At 40.2% G+C, this 20042-nt stretch overlaps 1 protein-coding gene across 1 annotated transcript; it reads right to left on the bottom strand.

The window, feature by feature from the left end:
• Window positions 1-4232: 4232 nt before the first annotated feature.
• On the bottom strand, window positions 4233-17142 carry LOC103278946 (glycine N-acyltransferase-like protein 3). The gene is made up of 6 exons (XM_008111410.3): window positions 16853-17142; window positions 14647-14757; window positions 12537-12644; window positions 11077-11203; window positions 9626-9746; window positions 4233-5843 (listed from the first exon to the last, which is right to left on the bottom strand). The coding sequence occupies exons 2-6, from the start codon at window positions 14722-14724 to the stop codon at window positions 5423-5425; spliced, it is 855 nt and encodes a 284-aa protein (XP_008109617.2). The 5' UTR covers window positions 14725-14757; window positions 16853-17142; the 3' UTR covers window positions 4233-5422.
• Window positions 17143-20042: the final 2900 nt, after the last annotated feature.

Here is a 20042-nt window from a genome sequence, read left to right as displayed (position 1 = left end):
TCCAACCAGTTCATACTCCAGGAAATAATGCCCGGCTGCTCACTGGAGGGAAAAATATTAGCGGCAAAGATGAAATACTTTGGCCACATCATGAGAAGTGCTTGGAGAAGAGAATGATGCTGGAGGAAAAGGAAGGAAAAAGGAAGAGGGGCCGACCAAGGGCAAGATGGATGGATGGTATCCTTGAAGTGACTGGCTTGACCTTGAAGGAGCTGGGGGTGGCAATGGCCATCCGACAGGGAGTTCTGACGTGGACTGGTCCATGAGGTCATGAAGAGTCAGAAGCGACTGAAGGAATAAGCAACAACATCTTAATGTGATTTCCTGTAGAACTTACTTTGTGAGACTCAGTGCCAGGAAAGTATAAAATTTTAGCCTTACACCTGTATTGTGAACATTTTCATCTTTACATCTTTGTTGCTAAGGAGATTGACCTTCGAGTTTTTATGAACAGCATGATATAATCCTTGCTTGAATTTCCAAGTTTCCTCCATGTTTGTTGACAAACACTAATGAAAGGGTTAACCCTAAGCTTTTGCAGTCATTTTCATGGACCAAATAAAATGTAAAGCCTTAAAAAGAACAGCATCACTGCATTTCATGGGGATAAAGGCGGCACCTGGTGGCTAGAGACAGTAGTTTATAAAATCCAAAGAAAATGTTTACACTGAAATTTTGACACTGAGAAAAATCCTTCCCCAATACTTTCTTTCCTTATTGACAGCAGGTTCCTGGGGATATAGAAGACTTGATCCATCAAATATCTGGCAAATTTATTAAAGTTTATTTTAGTTGTTTTTGCACTGATACACATTTCTCCTGTGAGAAATACTTATATTATAAGGGGCCCCTGGTGGCACAGTGCGTTAAAGCACTGAGCTGCTGAACTTGCGGACCAAAAGGTGCCAGGTTCAAATCCCGGGAGCGGAATGAGTGCCCGCTGTTAGCCCCATCTCCTGCCAACCTAGCAGTTCGAAAACATGCAAATGTGAGTAGATCAATAGGTACTGCTCCGGCGGGAAGGTAACGGAGCTCCATACAGTCATGCCGGCCACATAACCTTGGAGGTGTCTACGGACAACGCCGGCTCTTCAGCTTAGAAATGGAGATGAGCACCAACCCCCAGAGTCGGTCACGACTGGACTTATCGTCAGGGGAAAACTTTTACCTTTACCTGAGAGCATCCACAAGAATTTAAAAAAATCTCTATCATGGCAGAAGTAGTTGATGTAAGGAACATAAAAAAAAATCAACTACCCATGAGATAAGTTTCATTGGATCTTAAATTCCACTGAGAGAGAACTGTCCAAATTTTAAACAAGTGAAGAGAAATATAACTTTTAAGGACCTCATCAAATGGCCATTTGTAAAGTGAGGGACAGTGGTGGAAATGGTTGAGCAACACAAGGAACCCATCTGGCTTTGTTCCCTACCATCGGAGTCTATACTCTGCCTTCCCCCATGTCCCCTGTTTCCTCTTCGGTTCTTCTGCCTTTTTTGGATGAGGAGTTGGGTGTAAACCAGGCTCCGTTGCCACAACGCTTCTCTGCCTTCATCTGATGAAGTCGCTGGTCTGCATTTCCTCCCTATCCTGAGACAAAATGCCTTGAAACAAATGAATGGACGGAGGAATAAGACTCATTTGATTCCCTAATTTTAATTTTTGTTTGAAGGAAGTTTTTGTGGTATCACAAAGATCTCCTTCCTGGAATGACACCATTTTGCAGCACTGAGAAATTATACATTTTTATCCTTTGGAGAGGCAGGGGTAGCCTTTCCAAAGGCACATTCCTGTAGCACAGAAACTATTCCGCACCAGCACAAGTGATGCTCCCTTGACCACTGCTAGTCCACAAACCCACCAAGGCCATGTTCCTATTCACTGCACTAGTTTTGAAATGTAATTGTGTTGCTTGTAGCTTGCTACTCCCAAGCTCTATTTAGTTGGTTTTACATGAAAATAACTGAAAATCACTTATAAAAATCCACAAGAGAGAAGGGAGACACACCCCAAGATTCTAAAAAATGCTTTTATTAACTAAATAGCTTGACAAATTTCAGCCTGTAGTTTCTCTGCCTTTTTCATAGGGCTACACACCCACATAATTCCTACGTTATATCAAATAATGTAACATTATTCTAGTACTTGCGCACTGCCCATAGCCTTTATGAAGCCACTAAACAACTTGAAGTCATACAATAGCAACAATGGCACAAAAAGTCCAGACTACATATATAGATATGCATATAATATTAATAATATTATTTTGTAATACAATATAATAATGTTAATTATATACTATATATTACATGTAATATTAATAATAATATTATAATATATTGATATAGTACAATATAGTAATTTATTGCCAGTATTGTGCTATGCTAATAATATAATATTGTATGTAAATTTAATTTGTAAGCCGCTCTGAGTCCCCTTTGGGGTGAGAGGGGCGGGATATAAATGTAGTAAATAAATATTAAATAAATAAATTTGTCTATTGGCAAAATGAAAGTATGTGAATAAAGACTGGACTTTTCATTTTAGGAGCAAATGTTAGGAAAGTAGATAACATTCAATGACATGTCTCCTTGTCTAGGCTAAACAGAAAGGGCTTGTTTGGAAAATCTGTAGGCTTTTATAAGACTGGGAGATATTAAATTTCTCAAGGTCTGAAGGGATTATTGTTTTTAATTTTAAATTCTAATTTCTTTCCTTTCTTGGCAGAATCTTATCACCAGTAGATTTTACTTTTTCTATTGTCCAAGGTCTAGTATCTTGCAGAGGAAACACGCATATTTTGCTGTCCTTGCACTACAGATGTGTTCCTCTATACATTTTAAAGAGAGTTACTTGTTTTATATAAACCTACTGATATTTATATTGTATGACATAATTAACAAAGCTGCTTATTCAAGTGGTTGAGTGGTATAAAACACCTCTTTTTCTATTCACAAAAAGTTCTTATTGAACAAATGTCTCAAGCACAGTTGGTGGGGACGAGGGAGGGGGGCTTCTTGGTGGTGGCCCCTCGGTTCTGGAACTCTCTGCCCAGGGAAATTAGACTGGCGCCCATGTTGTTCATAAGGACCTAAAAACATGGATGTTCCAGTGTGCTTTTGAGTAAGTAAACTTACAAAAAGCTCAGCCCAATGAGACCTCATCTCAGCTACTGTACTTTATCACTGTCCTATAGGTATTAGTATGATTACAGTTCTCCACCGTATTTATAACTGCTTGATTCCATCAAGTAGGCCCTACCCAAAGTTTTTTGCACAAACCCAGACCCTCTGAATTCCTAGTAACTATTATTGCTCAGGCCCTAAACTGCTGCTGATGTGTTTTATGTGGTTTTATGTGATATGATGTTTTAATTTCCTAAGTATGTTTTTAATCCATGTTTGATCGGGTTTGTCCCGATGTGAGCCACTTCGAGTCCCTTCGGGGAGATAGAGGCAGGATACAAAAATAAAATAGTAGTAGTAGTAGTAGTAGTAGTAGCTGTAATTATTATTTTATTATGACACAGCAAACAAGATAGACATGCTGGATTTCGTATCACAAAATCACAAGTTGAACACTTCCCAAGTGTCTAGGACTGTGTGATGTATTTTCGGATGATGCGCGCAGATCCCAGCAGGGTGGCAATTTGCAGTTGGCAGATCGTAATTTTGTTAATGCCTATTGTTTCCAAATGCCGGCTGAAATCTTTTGGCACAGCACCCAATGTGCGGATCACCACCGGGACCACCTGTACTGGTTTCTGCCAGAGTCTTTGAAGTTCAATATTGAGGTCCTGATAGTGGCTGAGTTTTTCCTGTTGTTTTTTGTCAATAATAATAATAATAATAATAATAATAATAATAATAATAATATGTATGAAAGCAAAAAAATCTTTTCAAAATCTATTCACATTTCAGGATTTTTTCTTCACAAAATTCACGCATGAAGATTTTGTAACCAATTATTTTTGGCAGGATAAGTGCTGAACTATAGAATTTTCTGTTTAGAAAGTAGCATTTATTTACAAATATACTATATTTGTGCTTGGAAAATGCTGACTTTTGTACACACACAACCTCCCCCCATCCCAATCTGCATGCTAATTTTGAACTGCAAAGAATTGTATTAGTCTAGGATTCTCCTCACAGGTTTCCTAGCACTTGAAAAACATGTTTTTGAATAATTTTGGACAGCCTTTACATCTCTAGTTTTTACGGTTCCAAAACTATTTTCAAGTAATTGCCAGCACTGGCAACAATATTTAATTCCCATTTTCAGGCAGATTTCTTTTTAAGTCCTACACATTCCAGAAAAAGTATGTTCTGTTACATTGTTTGTGGGGAAAATGGGGAAATGGACAGCGTAGACATTACCACAAATAACACCCCAAAAGAAAGGGACAAATGAATGCAGAGATGACAACAACGGGAACATCCTGGCAAAACCCAAGACCCATAGCACATGAAGTCACACTTCATTAAGCAGTCCAGAACAGCAGAGTCTATAATATTTGTCATGTTGAAGGTGTTTCTGCACTAGCTGTAGTAATCACAGAGCTGGTATTCTCCGAACATAGTCACACCCATCAGAATACTACTGTACCATCAGCATCACCATCAGCATCACCTGTTCTCATGTGATCCTGTCACCAAAGAAAAGTAGTGCCATTATAAGAAATCAACATTTATACTATACTTTGAGGGCAGTTTTTCTCCTGTTTTTCAGTGATATGCTGTTCAGATGTTTATCCATATGGACATGTGTCTATTAAACTTCATAGATTTTGACACTTTACTTTCTCATCCCTCCTCTTACTTCTATGCTTTGTAATAGTCACAACATCATACGGTATCTACAAGTCACCACCCACAATACAGCAATGTGTCATTCCTTCTTTATCGTTTAGTGAAACAGAAAAGGTACAGTATCTAGAAGTAACACTTATTCTGCAAAAGAAGTTAAGTAATCCTCTATGAATTTACAGCCATAATGTAATGTAATTGTGTTATTGTTAGTTATTAAATAATTTAGTTTAATAGATGTTTAAAAATATATAAAAGTTTAGAAAAAGGAGTGTAGTGAGGAGATCAAGAGTCTTTTAAAACATATGCTTTAGGAATATCTGTATCTTTGATTAACACTCAGAAATAGTTATTTCTATGACCATAGCTTCCAGATACTATCATTTTAATGGTGGTTATATGATACTGGTATTTCTCATCTGTAATACTTTTCAAAACTCAGTTTTGGTGATCTTGGAAAATTAAGAATCACATAGATCTTTAAGTTTTCAACTTAATCTTGAATTTGACCAAAGCAATCCTTTAAATCTTATCACTCCAGCACAACATCTCTTTGTTTCTTCTCTCAAACCATTTCAGAAATGGTTGTCCCAATTTTCTGGAGAAATTACTCCTGTTAATTCTTGGGATTGGAGACTGGTGTCAAAATAAGCATATAATATGTTCCAGCAAAAACATGGAACCCCTCATGCTGTAGTGATCGTATGGAAGGTTCATTTTCTGCCAGAACTCCTGCATATAGAGGAAAGCCAAGAGCATGCATCTGTCTTCCTAAATTCTGTAGGATGAGTCCAATCCACCTCTGTCCCCGATACTGAGGGAAGGTGTAGCCATGTGTTAAGCAACCATAGGAATCACTGAGGGACCAAGCAGCCAACTGGTCTTCCTTGTCTAGGAGGCAAGCACTAGGGAAGTTGCGGATCAAGCTTTCCAGATAGCGCAGGCTTCGATCATTGCCCCCAAAGTCCCAAGCGTCATTGAGTGTGGCTGCATGGGATGAGTTGAGGGTGCCAAAGTGGAGGAGGTCACTTTTGAACCTGAAATATAAAGGCAAGTAGAGATGAGTGAGCAAGTAGGAAGAATCTTTCAAGCAAAAGCCGTGAGCTTGAATGACTTGAAGGTCTTCTACTTTCTCTTAATGAATGGAAAAATGAGCGGAGATATTAACTGTTATGTTTAATGCACAACTTGGGCGCAGGAATATTTTGTACACTGACGAGAATGGCAACATTTATTCTATTGGTTTGGTATGGATCTATTTTTCAGGAGATTCCTTCCTTTCAAGTGGGAAATAGCCAGGCTTTGACTGTAAGAATTACCAATAATAATAATAATAATAATAATAATAATAATAATAATAATAATAATGTATTTATATCCCTCCACCTGTGATGTCACAGAGGTCTTTGGGTCATGACCCGGTACTCTTTGCGGACCAGAGCGATGAGGATTTGGGAATTTTGCTGACTCAGCAAGAGTCCGCTTCCTTCCAGATGCTCCCTGTTGACAATTCAAGCCCAGAGCTCATTAAAAGAGCCCTTGAAGCTGAGTCTGTTCCCAGCGGTTCCCCTCCTTTCCAAAGGAGGCTGTTTTGGGAATCGAGCCGCTAGGAGAAAGCCGGTCTCAGGAGAAGCGCAAGATTAGTTGCCAGATAGAATGTTAATTAGCCCGTTTCCCTTGAGAGTTTCCAGGGAGGCTCGCATCTGCTGAAGATGTTGTCTCTAGCTAGTTTTTCCCCTGGGAAAAGTGTTGGACACCTGTTTGAAAGGGAGATTTGAAGTTCCTTAAAAGTTCTGCGCGCTGGCTAGCCAGCGCGGTGTCAACGTGTCAGTTGGAGTGTTAACTTCGCCTCTAGTCCTTGTGGTGTTCTACTTGTGTGTAGATTGGGCGCAACGCCTCGCCTTCAAGCCAAGTCCGGATCACGTTTGGATCCTCTATTTCCAGTCTTGCCTTGTCTTGTTTCCTTGCCTTGCCTTGCCTTGAATTCATTGCCTTTGGACTGGTCTCTTTGGAACCTTTGCTTAAGATCCGGATTATTCCCCACTCAAACTGCTTGGAAGTTTGAGTGTGTTTCGGTTAACTGGATTTTCACCTTTAAACTCTAATATTGGACATTGGACTTTATACTACTGGACTATATTTGACCTTTCCCAGAAGGTCTATTGATGGACTATATATTCTGCTTATTTTTGTCTTATTTCTTCAATTCTTTAATAAAGATATTAGACTGTTTATTGGCTTAGTGTCTGGTTTCCAGTGCTCACGCAGCCTAGAGTATCACACCACCACCTCCCCACAGGGACTCAGGGCAGCTTACATGGGGCAAAGCCCGACGACATAATTGAACAAAATAAACAACAACATAAACACAATTCACAGTATAAAAAGATAAAACAATAATACAATACAATACTGGGGAAAATGGAAGGAAAAAGGAAGAGAGGCCGATCAAGGGCAAGATGGAGGGATGGTATCCTTGAAGTGACTGGCTTGACCTTGAAGAAGCTGGGGGCGGCGATGGCCGACAAGGAACTCTGGCATGGACTGGTCTATGAGGTCAGAAAGTGTCGAAAATGACTGAGTGAATGAAGAAGAAGAATACAACATAGAACAAGAATATTATAACAGTAGTTAATAATATCAGTCAACCACCGGGCACAGTTCTATCATCTCCATGGGTGAGGAAACTGAGGCAGCAATGCAAAATAAAATGGTGAATTGCATAGAAGGTAAGGACCTAATAACATGCAGGATAGATTATTAATACCATCTGTAGCTGATTATCTCGTGACTGTCTCACCAGAGGCCAACCGGAACATCCAAGTTTTTAGTTGTTTTCTGAAGGAGGATAGGGAGGGGGCTAACCTAATCTCCCTGATATTTATAAGGGAAGAGGTGGATTCACAGATGCAAATCAGGTTTGAGGGTGCATTGATATTGTCAAATAGGTGCAGTTTGACACTATGGCTCAATGGTGTGGAATCATGAGACCTGCAGCTGTACAAAGTCTTTAGGTTTCTCTGCCAACGAATGCATGTGGCTCACCAAACTACATATCTCATGATTCCACAGCATTGAGTCATGGATGTTAAAGTGATTTCAAACTACATTAATTTGCACCCTTATAAGGATCACCTCCATATGGGTGTTTCCTAGCACTATCATTATTGCCGTTCTGTTGCCAAATTACAGTAGAGCAGTGATTCTCATCCTGTGGATCCCCAGGTGTTTTGGCTTACAATTCCCAGAAATCCTAGCCAGTTTACCAGCTGTTAGGATTTTTGGAAGTTGAAGGCCAAAAGATCTGGGAACCCACAGGTTAAGAACCACTGCGTAGAGGATGCTTTCCATACACAAGATTCCTTCTACTCACAATTTGAACAGTTGTACAGAATGGAAGAAAGACAGATGAAACAATGGAAAACTGAAGACAACAATATCTGGATCTTCTGTTACCCAACAGAATGAGGCAGTGCAATTGCACAGTAAAAGCATTTCTTGGAAGGAACTGAACTATCCACACTGTTAGAATATTTCATTGCTCATCCAGCCATGTTCTATATGCACACAAATCGGTCTAATATCTGCCACAAGTGAGACCATATTAGCACACATTCTTTGTTGTTCTTTTGAATGCCGTTATGATTTCAGTCAATAGTATTGAATAATAGTTTTGCTAGTTTAAAAAAAGAGAAAAGAAACAGAGATGCAATGGTAAACACCACAATCCAAATATCTTGGGACAGGTTGTGATAGCTGGTGCCGTCATCAGTGGAAGTGTTCCGAAGCATTCAGGAAAGGTAAGCCTGTTTCCTAAACAGTGATAGCACCTGGTGGAGAAATGTCTACTATACTAACCTCTTTTGTCTAGATCAGTGGTTCTCAATTTGTGGGTCTGCAAGTGTTTTGGCCTACAACTCCCAGAAATTCCAGCCAGTTTACCAGCTGTTTGGGTTTCTGGGAGTTGAAGGCCAAAACATCTGGGCACCCATAGGTTGAGAACCACTGGTCTAGACCTTCCCTCACCATGTGTGCCTCACCTTCTGATAGAGTCTCAAAGCATTGCATTTAGCACTCCAGCTGCTCCAGTTTCCCAGGAAGCATGGCCAAGCTGGTCAGAGAATTTTGTGAATGTCTGAATTTTCATCCCAACTCAGCATATCTTTGCATTGGCATGTTTGCCCTTTATCTAAATGACTAATTATTTAATTGGTGTTCCTCCTGTTGCCAAGCCAATTTTCTCCATTTGCAGAAAAGAGATGGTATCCAAACATTTGAACTGAACCAGAAGTTAGCAATATGAAATAAAAGTTATAGATATGACAAGCTTTACTAGTCTGGATGCATTCACCTGAAAGAGGAGGCATAGCAGGATGATATTCATTTGCGGGTGCTTGACAATGTGATGGTAAGGCTCTATTAAGCCTGTTAAAGGAGGTATGATAAGAATCCCCGCAATTTGTTAATAAGAAAATCCTTATTACTTTTGCCACATGTGCAATGGACCAAAACCTAGAAAAGTCATATTATTTTTAATAGCAATCCTCCAGGCCCATAGGGTCAGACTTTGCAATAGGAACATGGTTTCAGGAGAAGCAGAGTTGTATTGCTCACAGTTCTGATAGAGGTGTGTTTGAGGTTAAAATTCACAAAGACTGTTCTGCTGTGTGTTTGGACTATCTGCAACTGTAATGTTACTACAAATATCATATAAGTTGGTTACAGAATTCTCAGATACCTCTTATTCAACTAAAGAGCTACATACAGTCCCTCAGAGCAGCCAGGGTAATGGCAGGTTGGAGGGATCAAACACACTCACCGGCTCTCAGATAGAGTAGATGGGTTTGGGTGCATCAGCGGCAAGTAACTATATGTCTTCAGATGGACACCTCTGACCTTTGCTATATCTTTGATGATTTCATACGTCCCATCTTGGATAGCTGTGTGAACAGGAGGCAATTTTAAACTACTGCATTTGCATAGCCACTGAAAGCATAATTCTAAAATGAATGATCTGAGAGTGGAATTATATAATGGACCCTTGGTATCTGCTGCGGTTTGTTCCCAGGATCTTCTGTGGACACCAAAAATCGATGAACACTAATGTCATGTTATATACAAATACAATGGTGATGGTTGAATCTGTGAATATGGATGGCCAACTTTAATCTCGCCAAGTGTAGATAATTTCTGCTTTTTAAGGTACAAATATAAGGAATATACAGTACAATAGACAATGTACATCTAGGGGAAAGGATTTGGTGTATCACTGGGGTGCATACTAAGGCGGACCACATTCCACCCGAAAATTGTGTGGGTCTGTGTAGAAAACTGAAGAGACTCACTATTGCAGATTGGTCGTCTTTTCCTGGAAGAGGAATGGCAAATGTTTTGACTTGCATGGTGAAAGCAGCCCCTTTGCCATTTGGATCAATAAAACTCTGGCAAATAGTTCATTACCAAGAGCATCTTCCAGTCTTTGCTCATCCTCCTTCCCTTCTCCCTTTTCAATCTTCCCCTGGCCTTACCCTTCACACACACCTCCCTTACAATTACTCAGCAGATTGTTATAACAGTCTCTTAAGTTTCATCTCAGATCTTGCTCCAATGAAATTAAGGAAGTATGTTTTCTTTTCCCCAAAGGCAGTTTCCTCCTCATTGCTCACACTCTTACTCTCACCATTAAGAACCCAACTGAAAGCTCAAAAAGAAAGAGAATACACTGTACGAAATGTCCTAGAGGAAAAGTGATTAAATGTTTAATGAATTTTGTGGGTCTGTTCATTAAATACAAAAGGTCAGTTTATGTTCCATAATTGTCCATGAGAAAAAAAATTAAGATATGAATATTTCCATGGTATTGATACCAACTGCCACTAACCTGTTACCTTCTTTCCTGACCTGCAAGATTTTTTTAGGAACTCACTGATTGGCTCTGACAGTACATACATTGATTTGAATGCATCAGTGACAGCCAACAACATGGCTCCATATTGGCTACATATTATTTGTGACATGTTCCATGATTTTAGAATTCCTGTCTTGGGTTCTTGTATGAACAACAGCTGACAAAGTTGACTTGGCCCAACGAGTGGTGTACAGGTTGTTTTTGGTTTCTCATTCTACCATGTTCTAAAATTATGAGGGTCAAGCAGGCAAGTGAGCATCTAATGAGGTGGGAAATATGCTGTCAGTCTCCAGTTTGTATTGACATCTCCATCACAGGGACAATTCAGCCAATGTGTTTATTGTTCACTTGCAGGGACCCACCTTGCAGCTGAAAAGCTCTGCCCCAGTCAATGATGTCCTCATTTTCCAAGAGAGCTCGACAGGTGTCCATGTCTGAATAGAAAGCAGCATGCAAATTGGCATAAAAATCCTGTTTGTCTTTCACCACCTGCAGAGAATAGCATAAAGCTACATCAGGAAATTATAGCTACTGCCAAGATGCACGAAGTGGGGCTGGGCTACTGGTGAGACAGATGAATCAGATTAGTGTTGAAGAGCAATGAAAAAATACAGTCAAATGAAGCCAACCCAGAAAAACTGAATTCTTTTGGTAGGTGCCAATGTCAGAGAAGAAGATGGCCACTGTGATCATTTCCCAGAGATGATAAAGTGCCGCAAAGCTAGTGATGAGTGAATTGTTTATGGATAAAGTAGTGGGCTCCACGAGAGGAACATTTGGACCGGGCTATGGCACAGCTGGTTAGTAGCCAGCTGCAATAAATCACTACTGACCGAGAATCATAGAATAATAGAATCATAGAGTTGGAAGAGACCTCGTGGGCCATCCAGTCCAACTCCCTGCCAAGAAGCAGGAAATCGCATTCAAAGTACCCCCGACAGATGGCCATCCAGCCTCTGCTTAAAAGCCTCCAAAGAAGGAGCCCCCACCACAGTCCAGGGCAGAGAGTTCCACTGCCGAACAGCCCTCACAGTGAGGAAGTTCTTCCTGATGTTCAGAGATCATGAGTTCGAGCCAGTCCAGGTCGGAGTAAGCTCCCAACCATTAACAGTCTAGCTTGCTGTTGACCTATGCAGCTGAAAGACAGTTGCATCTGTTGGGTAGGAAATTAAGGTACCACTTTATGTGGGGAGGCTAATTTAACTAATTTACGATACCATAAAAAAAACTCCAGCAGCATGTGGCAGAATGAGGAAGCACTCCATCAAGGAGTCAGTGTCACAAGCTCCCCCATGGCCAGAATCGAGCCTACCCTCATGAAGCCGGAAGCTGAAATGTTAAATTGCCTCTGTGTCTGTCTATATATGTCGTAAGTCACTGAATGTTTGCCATGTATATGTGTGCATTGTGATCCGCCCTAAGTCCCCTTCGGGGTGAGAAGGGCAGAATATAAATACTGTAAATAAATAAATTTCCACATAAATTGAAACCAACATGGTTATAGAGGAAAAGAGAGGATACATTTAGGGAACCTTCATAGAAGTGAAAGGACACATGATATAGAGATTCAAAACAGGTAAATTGGGGCTTGGTGGATGTTACTGGTTAATCCCAAGATAAAGGACCACCTCAAGGAGCTGATTTTGAGATCCACTGAAGGCTGCCAGTAGCCTGAAGAAGTTGCTTTTAACAATTCAGAGAAGGACATCGTTTTAATATTTTACATTGGGTTGCATTATTGTTTTAGCTAGTCCTCCACACAGCTTGGAGTTGACTGTATGGGAAGAATGAACCTCTCCAGTACTAAGATTTCATGACCTACCCCTTTATGTGGGCGTGTAAGCACAGTTTTAAACTCAGGCCAAGAGTCTACCACCACTTCATGCTGAGCAGGGTTTCCACGGTTGATGTGCATCACTGCCCCGTAAACCTTTTGAAGAAATATGAAGTTAGGCCGACACAGAACAAAAACTGAGCACAGCACTTCCAGGATAATATTAAATGTAATGAAAATTATTACAGTGTTAGAGTAAACCCCCTGTGAGAAAAAGTAATTTCCAGGGATTTTAAGATTTTCTTTTTATTCTTACGTGAATTTAGAAAATGAGAGATTTAGGATGCACACCCTTTTCACAGTAGATAGAGTAATAAACCGCCAAAAGATGCCACTATGCCCACAAGTTAGGAAAATTCAAGAAGAATAAAGTTATTTTTGGGGTATTATTCATTTATTAATTCGGTTTTCTACAGGAGTCGGAATGTAATGTGCCTTCTAATGTAATGTAAAAGGTTTCAGCAAATACATAATAAATTATACAGAGGATGAAGTCATAAGGCTATTCATAGAGCTCGGAAAGCACCATAAAAATAATTAAGTCCATTAATTAATTAATTAATTTTAAAAGAGGCTATCAAAGTAACTAGTTATCATGTTAACTATATTTTGAAAAGCAACTTCCAATATTTAATAGTAATTTTAGTTATGTTTAAAGAACACCTGAATATTACAGGCAGCTGGTCGATGGCACAAAAGGCTATCTTACTTTCTTTTTAAAAATATGACTAAACTTTTGACTATAATTTTTCCATTGTTCTAATTGAATAACATATTCAAATACTATACTCTCTTTATTATACAACCTTTTACTTGTTCTTCTTCCATCTCTATTTTTAACAAGTGTCAGTACATTTTACCAATTTAAGTTTTTATAATTTGTATACCACCACATCCAAATTCTGATTTGTTTAATTCACAATTATATATTCTTTTAAGGTAAAGGTAAAGGGTTTCCCCTGACATTAAGTCTAGTCGTGTCCGACTCTGGGGGTTGGTGCTCATCTCCATTTCTAAGTAAAGAGCCGGCGTTGTCCATAGACACCTCCAAGGTCATGTGGCCGATATGACTGCATAGAATGCCATTACCTTCCCATCAGAGCATTACCTATTGATCTACTCACATTCAAACTGCTAGGTTGGCAGAAGCTGGGACTAACAGTGGGAGCTCACCCCGTTCCCTAGATTCGAACCGGTCAGCAAGTTCAGCAGCTCAGAGGTTTAACCTGCTGCGCCACATTAAATCTTTTAAATATTTTCTGTAAGACTATCACTGAAACTAATGGCCTTCTGCCAATAGTTGTTTGTCTTGGTCAAATTCGAAAAGATCATGTCAAGTCTTCATCCATCATTCTTTTGCTCTTATTTTTCTGCTATAAAATGCTTTTTGGTTGTGGCGCAGGCTGGTTAGCAGCCAGCTGCAATAAATCACTCTGACCAAGAGGTCATGAGTTCGAGGCCAGCCCGTGTCAGGGTGAGCACTCGACAATTAAAATAAAAATATAGCTCCTGCTCGTTGTTGACCTAAGCAACCCGAAAGATAGTTGCATCTATTAAGTAGGAAATTTAGGTACCACTTATATGTGGGGAGACTAATTTATGATACCATAAAAATCACCCAGCTGCTGTTGGAATGAGGAAGTTGCTATTGCAGTGGATGATGAAGCAGCTGCTCCCCCTGTGGCCAGAGTCAAGCATACCCTCAGGAAGCTGGAAGCTGGAGAAGGTTTAAATTGCCTCTGCGTCTGTCTCTGTCTCTGTTCTATGTCATATGGCATTGAATGTTTGCCTTATATGTGTACAATGTGATCCGCCCTGAGTCCCCTTCGGGGTTAGAAGGGCGGAATATAAATACTGTAAATAAATAAATAAATAAAGCCACAATGGCATGTTAGAGGGTAATCTTGATAATATCTATTCCTTATTCTTAATGAAGTGTATCTCAGAAACTAATTATTAAAATTAGTAGTCACTTTAACATTATTGTACCGTAGGTATCTGTGAAATCCAAACTTCAGGTGATGCCCTTCTAGATCCTTGTTAACTGTCCAGGAAAAGCTGGTCATGAAACCTAGGCACAAGGATGACTGAATCTTACCGGAAGTGCCTGAGGCAGGCTCCTTTTCAGAACACCCTCCAGAAACTGCAACTTTGAGGCACAGGTCAGGATCAACATAGCTGGCTAGATGGAGGTGTGGTTGCGAAGCACCTGGAGAAATAGGTGAGAGATGGACAAACATCAGTCTTCTAAACAGGTATATTTTCAGGTTGTGGATGGCACACACATATTTTCTCAAATCTGGAATGACTTGTTATGTGAAGTGAAACTGCATGGTCCGTATGCCCTTTGGCAACCAATAAGTCAGTGGTTCTTAACCTGTGGGTCCCCAGATGTTTTGGCCTTCAACTTCCAGAAATCCTAAGAGCTAGTAAACTGGCTGGGATTTCTGGGAGTTGTAGGCCAAAGCACCTGAGGACCCACAGGTTGAGAACCACAGTAAAAAGTCAATAGCTTTTTCAGTCCTTGTTTCTCATGATTACAGTAGAGTCTCACTTATCCAACATAAACGGGCCGGAAGAACGTTGGATAAGCGAATATGTTGGATAATAAGGAGGGATTAACGAAAAGCCTATTAAACATCAAATTAGGTTATGATTTTACAAATTAAGCACCAAAACATCATGTTAGACAACAAATTTTGCAGAAAAGGTAGTTCAGTACGCAGTAATGCTATGTAGTAATTACTGTATTTACAAATTTAGCACCAAAATATCACGATGCATTGAAAACATTGACTACAAAAATGCGTTGGATAATCCAGAACGTTGGATAAGCGAGTGTTGGATAAGTGAGACTCTACTGTACTTATAAAATCTTTCCACCAGATATGAGCAACTTCTGTGCATTTGCAAAATCCGATTTATATGTAGCTTTAAATGAACCATTTTTTTATTTATGGAATACCAGAGGAGTGGTAGATACATGGGGGGGGGGGGCACCTACACAATTTTTCAAAGCAGATATTCCATCAGCACGAATGTCCTCATACTAAAGAGGAAAAGCCAGATAAACACAAAGCATGGTTTGCTCCTTGCTTATAGTACAGTTTTATAGGACTTTATGGAGCTCCCAGTGGCATAGACTGCTGGCCGAAAGATCAGTGGTTCAAATCCAGAAAGCAGGGTGAGCTTCCATCTATCAGCTCTAGCTCCCCATGTGGGAACATGAGAGAAACCTCCCATAATGGTAAAACATCAAACATCCAGGTGTCCCCTGGGCAACATCCTTGCATACGGCCAATTCTCCCACACCAGAAGCGACTTGTAGTTTCTCGAGTCACTCCTGACGTGAAAAAAATAGGACTTTATCACACACAGATAGCAAACCACCATGGGAGCAGGACTGTCACCTTTAGTGAGAGTGCCTATTGCACTATGACATGTGCCACCATTGCTTGTCTGCCACTTCTCCACAGCAAACCCGATCAGTGAGCTTTCCGGTCAGTAGCTCCAGATTGCAATGCGATTCTGGCACTTGTGCAATGAGTCAGAAAGGCACTTCTGTAAAAACACAGAAGTGATGTCTGGGGCAGGATTGTCCTCCTCTCCCATTCTTCCCCCCGCAGCAAATAAGATAAGGGTTTTAAAAATAAATACATTAAACTTTGCTGGAGTTTAAAAGTTTCTTCCAACAGAGTTGTGGAAATATGGGAGGGCAGAGTTATACTGCTAAATCAGATCACTGATGCATTGCAGTTGCACACAATTTGGAGAGGTGTGATAGCAAGGGCCATCATGCTAATAAATTGCTGTTATCCCTAATAATGTGAATGGCATGGGATAGTAACATTGTGCGATAAAATCCTTAATTCTCATCTGTAATTTCTATTCTGTGACACTGTAACAATTCATCTTTTAATCTGCCTTAGTCCATGAACTAACATGACAGTCTTAAGAGCTTACACAGTTTCTGAATACCAGTTTAGTGACACATGCACCAGTGGAAGAGCCTTTCCTTCTGCCTCATCAAAGCTCTACTGCAAAAACTAATACATTTCCAATATGGAGTTTCTACTGTTTTCACCAAAATGGCCCCAATAAACACCATGACTTGTATAATAAACATTTAATGTGCATTCCCATTTTCCTAACAGTACATTATCATTTTTGAAACTGTACATTTCTTCTAATTGCATATTTTGTGTCAAAGTGAGCATTAAATATAAACACCCCAAAACCAATATTCCAGTTTCAAGGAAACGCAATACGTGTTTGTTTCATCCTCAGTGACGGTTACTACTTACCTAGAAGAGAAGAAGAAAAGAAAATCTTAGTACAGAGCTGCAGGAATATCTGACATCAGCCTTGGTAGGAATCTTTAATGTGGCTTTTTGTCAACCAGAAAAGCAATATTTTATTCCCGAGAGAAGAACAACGAACAGAGTCAAGCTTTGCCATCCAAGTGGGAAAGGAAGATTGGATGAAACACAGTTTTGTTTTGAAATGACCCGATTCTGTAAGTTCAGAGTACACCTCAGGCAAGTGTATAATATTAACTGTGCCAGGCTAATCCTTGGCATCAACATTAATTTCTTGGAGGGGTTGGACACTAGCTGCATAGTGGCATGTGACAGTAACATGTGCACACAACACCCGACTCTACAACCCACCAGTGCATTTTCCTCATGTACTTACTCTACTGCTTGGAATAGTAGAAAACCTACCTTTACCTATCATGACAACTCTGGACTTGAGAATAATTTTTTTAATCTGTTGATATATTATGTAATATTGCCCCTGTAATTCTCAGACTTGGGAGCTCATCACACTGACGTCAATAAGGCAGGCAGCAGCAGGGGAATTCACCACACAGTGTGGCGGATCTGGCAGGCAGCGGAAGGAAAGCCTTGTCCCTTGCCACGCATTGCCTGTTGTTCTCCTTACCTTATTCCATGGAGGGAAACATCCCCCCCCCCATTTCTTCTGAATTAGAACACGGAAAACCTTCCGTGTTTTCTGGGAAGTGACCTAGCATGCTACCAGGATTTTTCCTCTACGGAGCCCAGCAGGAAGAAGCCTTACGTCATATGATGACATCCGGCAGACTCGGTCGAGGAAGCTTCTTGGAAGCATCCTAGGACGTTTTCCGAAAACTGTGTGATGAAGTGGTTAGAAGACATTAAATCATCTCTAGGGCAGACATGGGCACAGGATAGTCATATGTCTTTTTCACAAATAACAGGTCCACTGTTTGATAAGTTCTTAGTTCAAGACAATTTTAAAGATTAAAAAAACCCACCAGTCCAATTAGCCATAAAAGCAAGCAATGTGAGGCAGTTTCCTCAAGTAGAAGGTTCTGGGGAAGACAGATTGAGCAGCATCAGAAGCAGACCTCTCCCAGCTTTCTATGTTGGAGGAAGACAATTCATGCTCCAGGCACATTGTCCTGAACTCCAAATCTAGGATGTCACCCACAAGTGTGGCAGAGAAAGGTATATCAGCATTAACTGTGAAAATAGATTCACCTGTCAATCAGGTTAGCTTCTGTAGATGGACAAAAGGTGTGAGAGTATCTTCACCTCTACCAGCAATGGAATAAACCTGACTGTGAAAACAGAAAGGAAACCAGTTGCTACACCCAACCACTGATGGACTATTGAAGCAGTGGGAACTGTGTGCTAAAATATTCCATTGATTAAATGTAATTATCCAACAAAATATTTAGTTCCTGCCCCCTTTAGCTCGATCATCTCAAGTATGACAGTTTCTATCTACCTCACCACACGGCCACCGAAAAAGGTGGATTTCACTTTGCTTTGGGAAAGCTGCTGCCCCATGCCCCGCATTGCCTAGCTCCTCTGGCTGTTGATCCCATGGGGGAAAGTGTGGTGCGCTTGTGAAGTGCACAGATTTCCCACATTGAAATCAAAGGCAACACGGGAAGCCTCCCATGTTGCCGCGATGGCGGCAGGGTGCCGGTTCCACCCCTCTTCACCCACAGAGCCAGCGTGACATTGTATGATGGGAACTGGTTGGTTCCATGGGTGACCAGGGCTAGGTCGGCATATGCTGCCATTTTTACCCCCGTGTGACGAGATCATTAATGCCCTATTGTTGTTTATAATGTCTATTTTCCCTGATTTACGTATACTTCTTACATTCCAAATTCTTATATTTTATGTAGCTTCATTTTTTTTCTTTAACCTCTGATATGGCATCACTGTTATCCACATTTTCTGATGCTATCTCTGATTTATTTTTAGAATGTTTCATCATTGGAGTTTCAAGGTAGAAGGCTTCAGGAGCAACTTATCACTGTCTTCTTGAGCAGCTTCAATTTTTTCTTTCACTTCACCTTCCCTTTAGATATATGATTGTAATAAATTTCAATAAAAATTATTTTAAAAAATTTCCTTTTACTTCTGACAATGGCAACAGCTGAGCATCGTTTGAGTCCAGTTTCATCAGTAACCACAGTGCTAATTATATCTTTCCTCTGCTCTTCCCCAATAGCCGGTTGCTTTCCAACCCAGGAATCATGATTTCTGATGATACCTCTGGTTTCATTTTAGATTGCTTCATCACTGGGGTTTCAAGGTAGAAGGCTTCAGGAATGGCTCACAATTGCCTTATGTGAAGCACTAACAAACCATGATGCCATTGCAATTTTCTGTCTCTGACAGATCCTTCTCCAGTGTACCTTCCTACTGTTGCTCCTTCCCAGTAGCTATTTGGTATATTTACAACCTCATCACATTAGTAATTTCATCAACGTAGGACGCTTAGGCCCCAGTTGAGCCATGGAGCTCCATTCTGCCCATCAGATGATGCAGGCTCATTTCCGGCGGATCTCTTCGCCTTAGACATGGAGATGAGCACCAATCTCCATAGTCGGACACAAATAGACTTAATGTCAAGGGGAAAACCTTTACCTTTACCTTCTTATTCATCCTCTTATCATTATGTTTTGAAACAGTCACAACATAATACTGCAAAAAGTATCTATTGGCAGGCATTGTCTTATGGGGAATTAATTAAGTTATTTCTGTTATTTATGAGCTGCTTCTTAGACCCGGATTCTCAACAATATATAATTAATTAATACAACAAAACATTGCAAAAGGTATGCAGACATGCAACTATGGTTCCTGACTGAGGGGATGCTTTAGGGGTATGCCCATACCATACAATTTTAAATAGAAAAGAGAATAAATTCATCTCTTTTCCATAGACCTTGCAGAGTTACTTTTAAAAATTAATAAGTTACATTTCAAATAACAAAATGTAACAAGCCTCAATTACAGTCGTTATATTTTAAACTGCAACTCCTCAATTTCTCAATTCTCAAATGTATCTAAAATAGAGAACCTTTAAACGGCAATCTTCCCTTTTGCCGGCCAATATCAATCAGCAAACATTGTTTCTCCAAAGAAAACTCATCCCAGGCTGATGTGTTCCTGCAGGAAGAAACTCATCAGAAAACCAGCTCGGGTA

The sequence above is a fragment of the Anolis carolinensis genome, chromosome 1 (genome assembly GCF_035594765.1).
Source record: "Anolis carolinensis isolate JA03-04 chromosome 1, rAnoCar3.1.pri, whole genome shotgun sequence".
NCBI lineage: Eukaryota > Metazoa > Chordata > Lepidosauria > Squamata > Dactyloidae > Anolis > Anolis carolinensis.
The sequence above is the reverse complement of the archived record's forward strand: the minus strand, read 5'-3'. Positions and strand labels throughout refer to the sequence as shown.

What these genes read in the sequence shown, in the direction of transcription:
- LOC103278946 (XM_008111410.3), bottom strand. Translation starts at nt 14,724, where the DNA reads ATGTTGATCCTGACCTGTGCCTCAAAGTTGCAGTTTCTGGAGGGTGTT. An exon ending in CAGAGCTTTTCAGCTGCAAG is followed by an intron (nt 9,747 to 11,076) that starts GTGGGTCCCTGC and finishes CTGTTCACACAG; the next exon opens with CTATCCAAGATGGGACGTAT. An exon ending in TCTACTCTATCTGAGAGCCG is followed by an intron (nt 5,844 to 9,625) that starts GTGAGTGTGTTT and finishes TTTATATTTCAG; the next exon opens with GTTCAAAAGTGACCTCCTCC.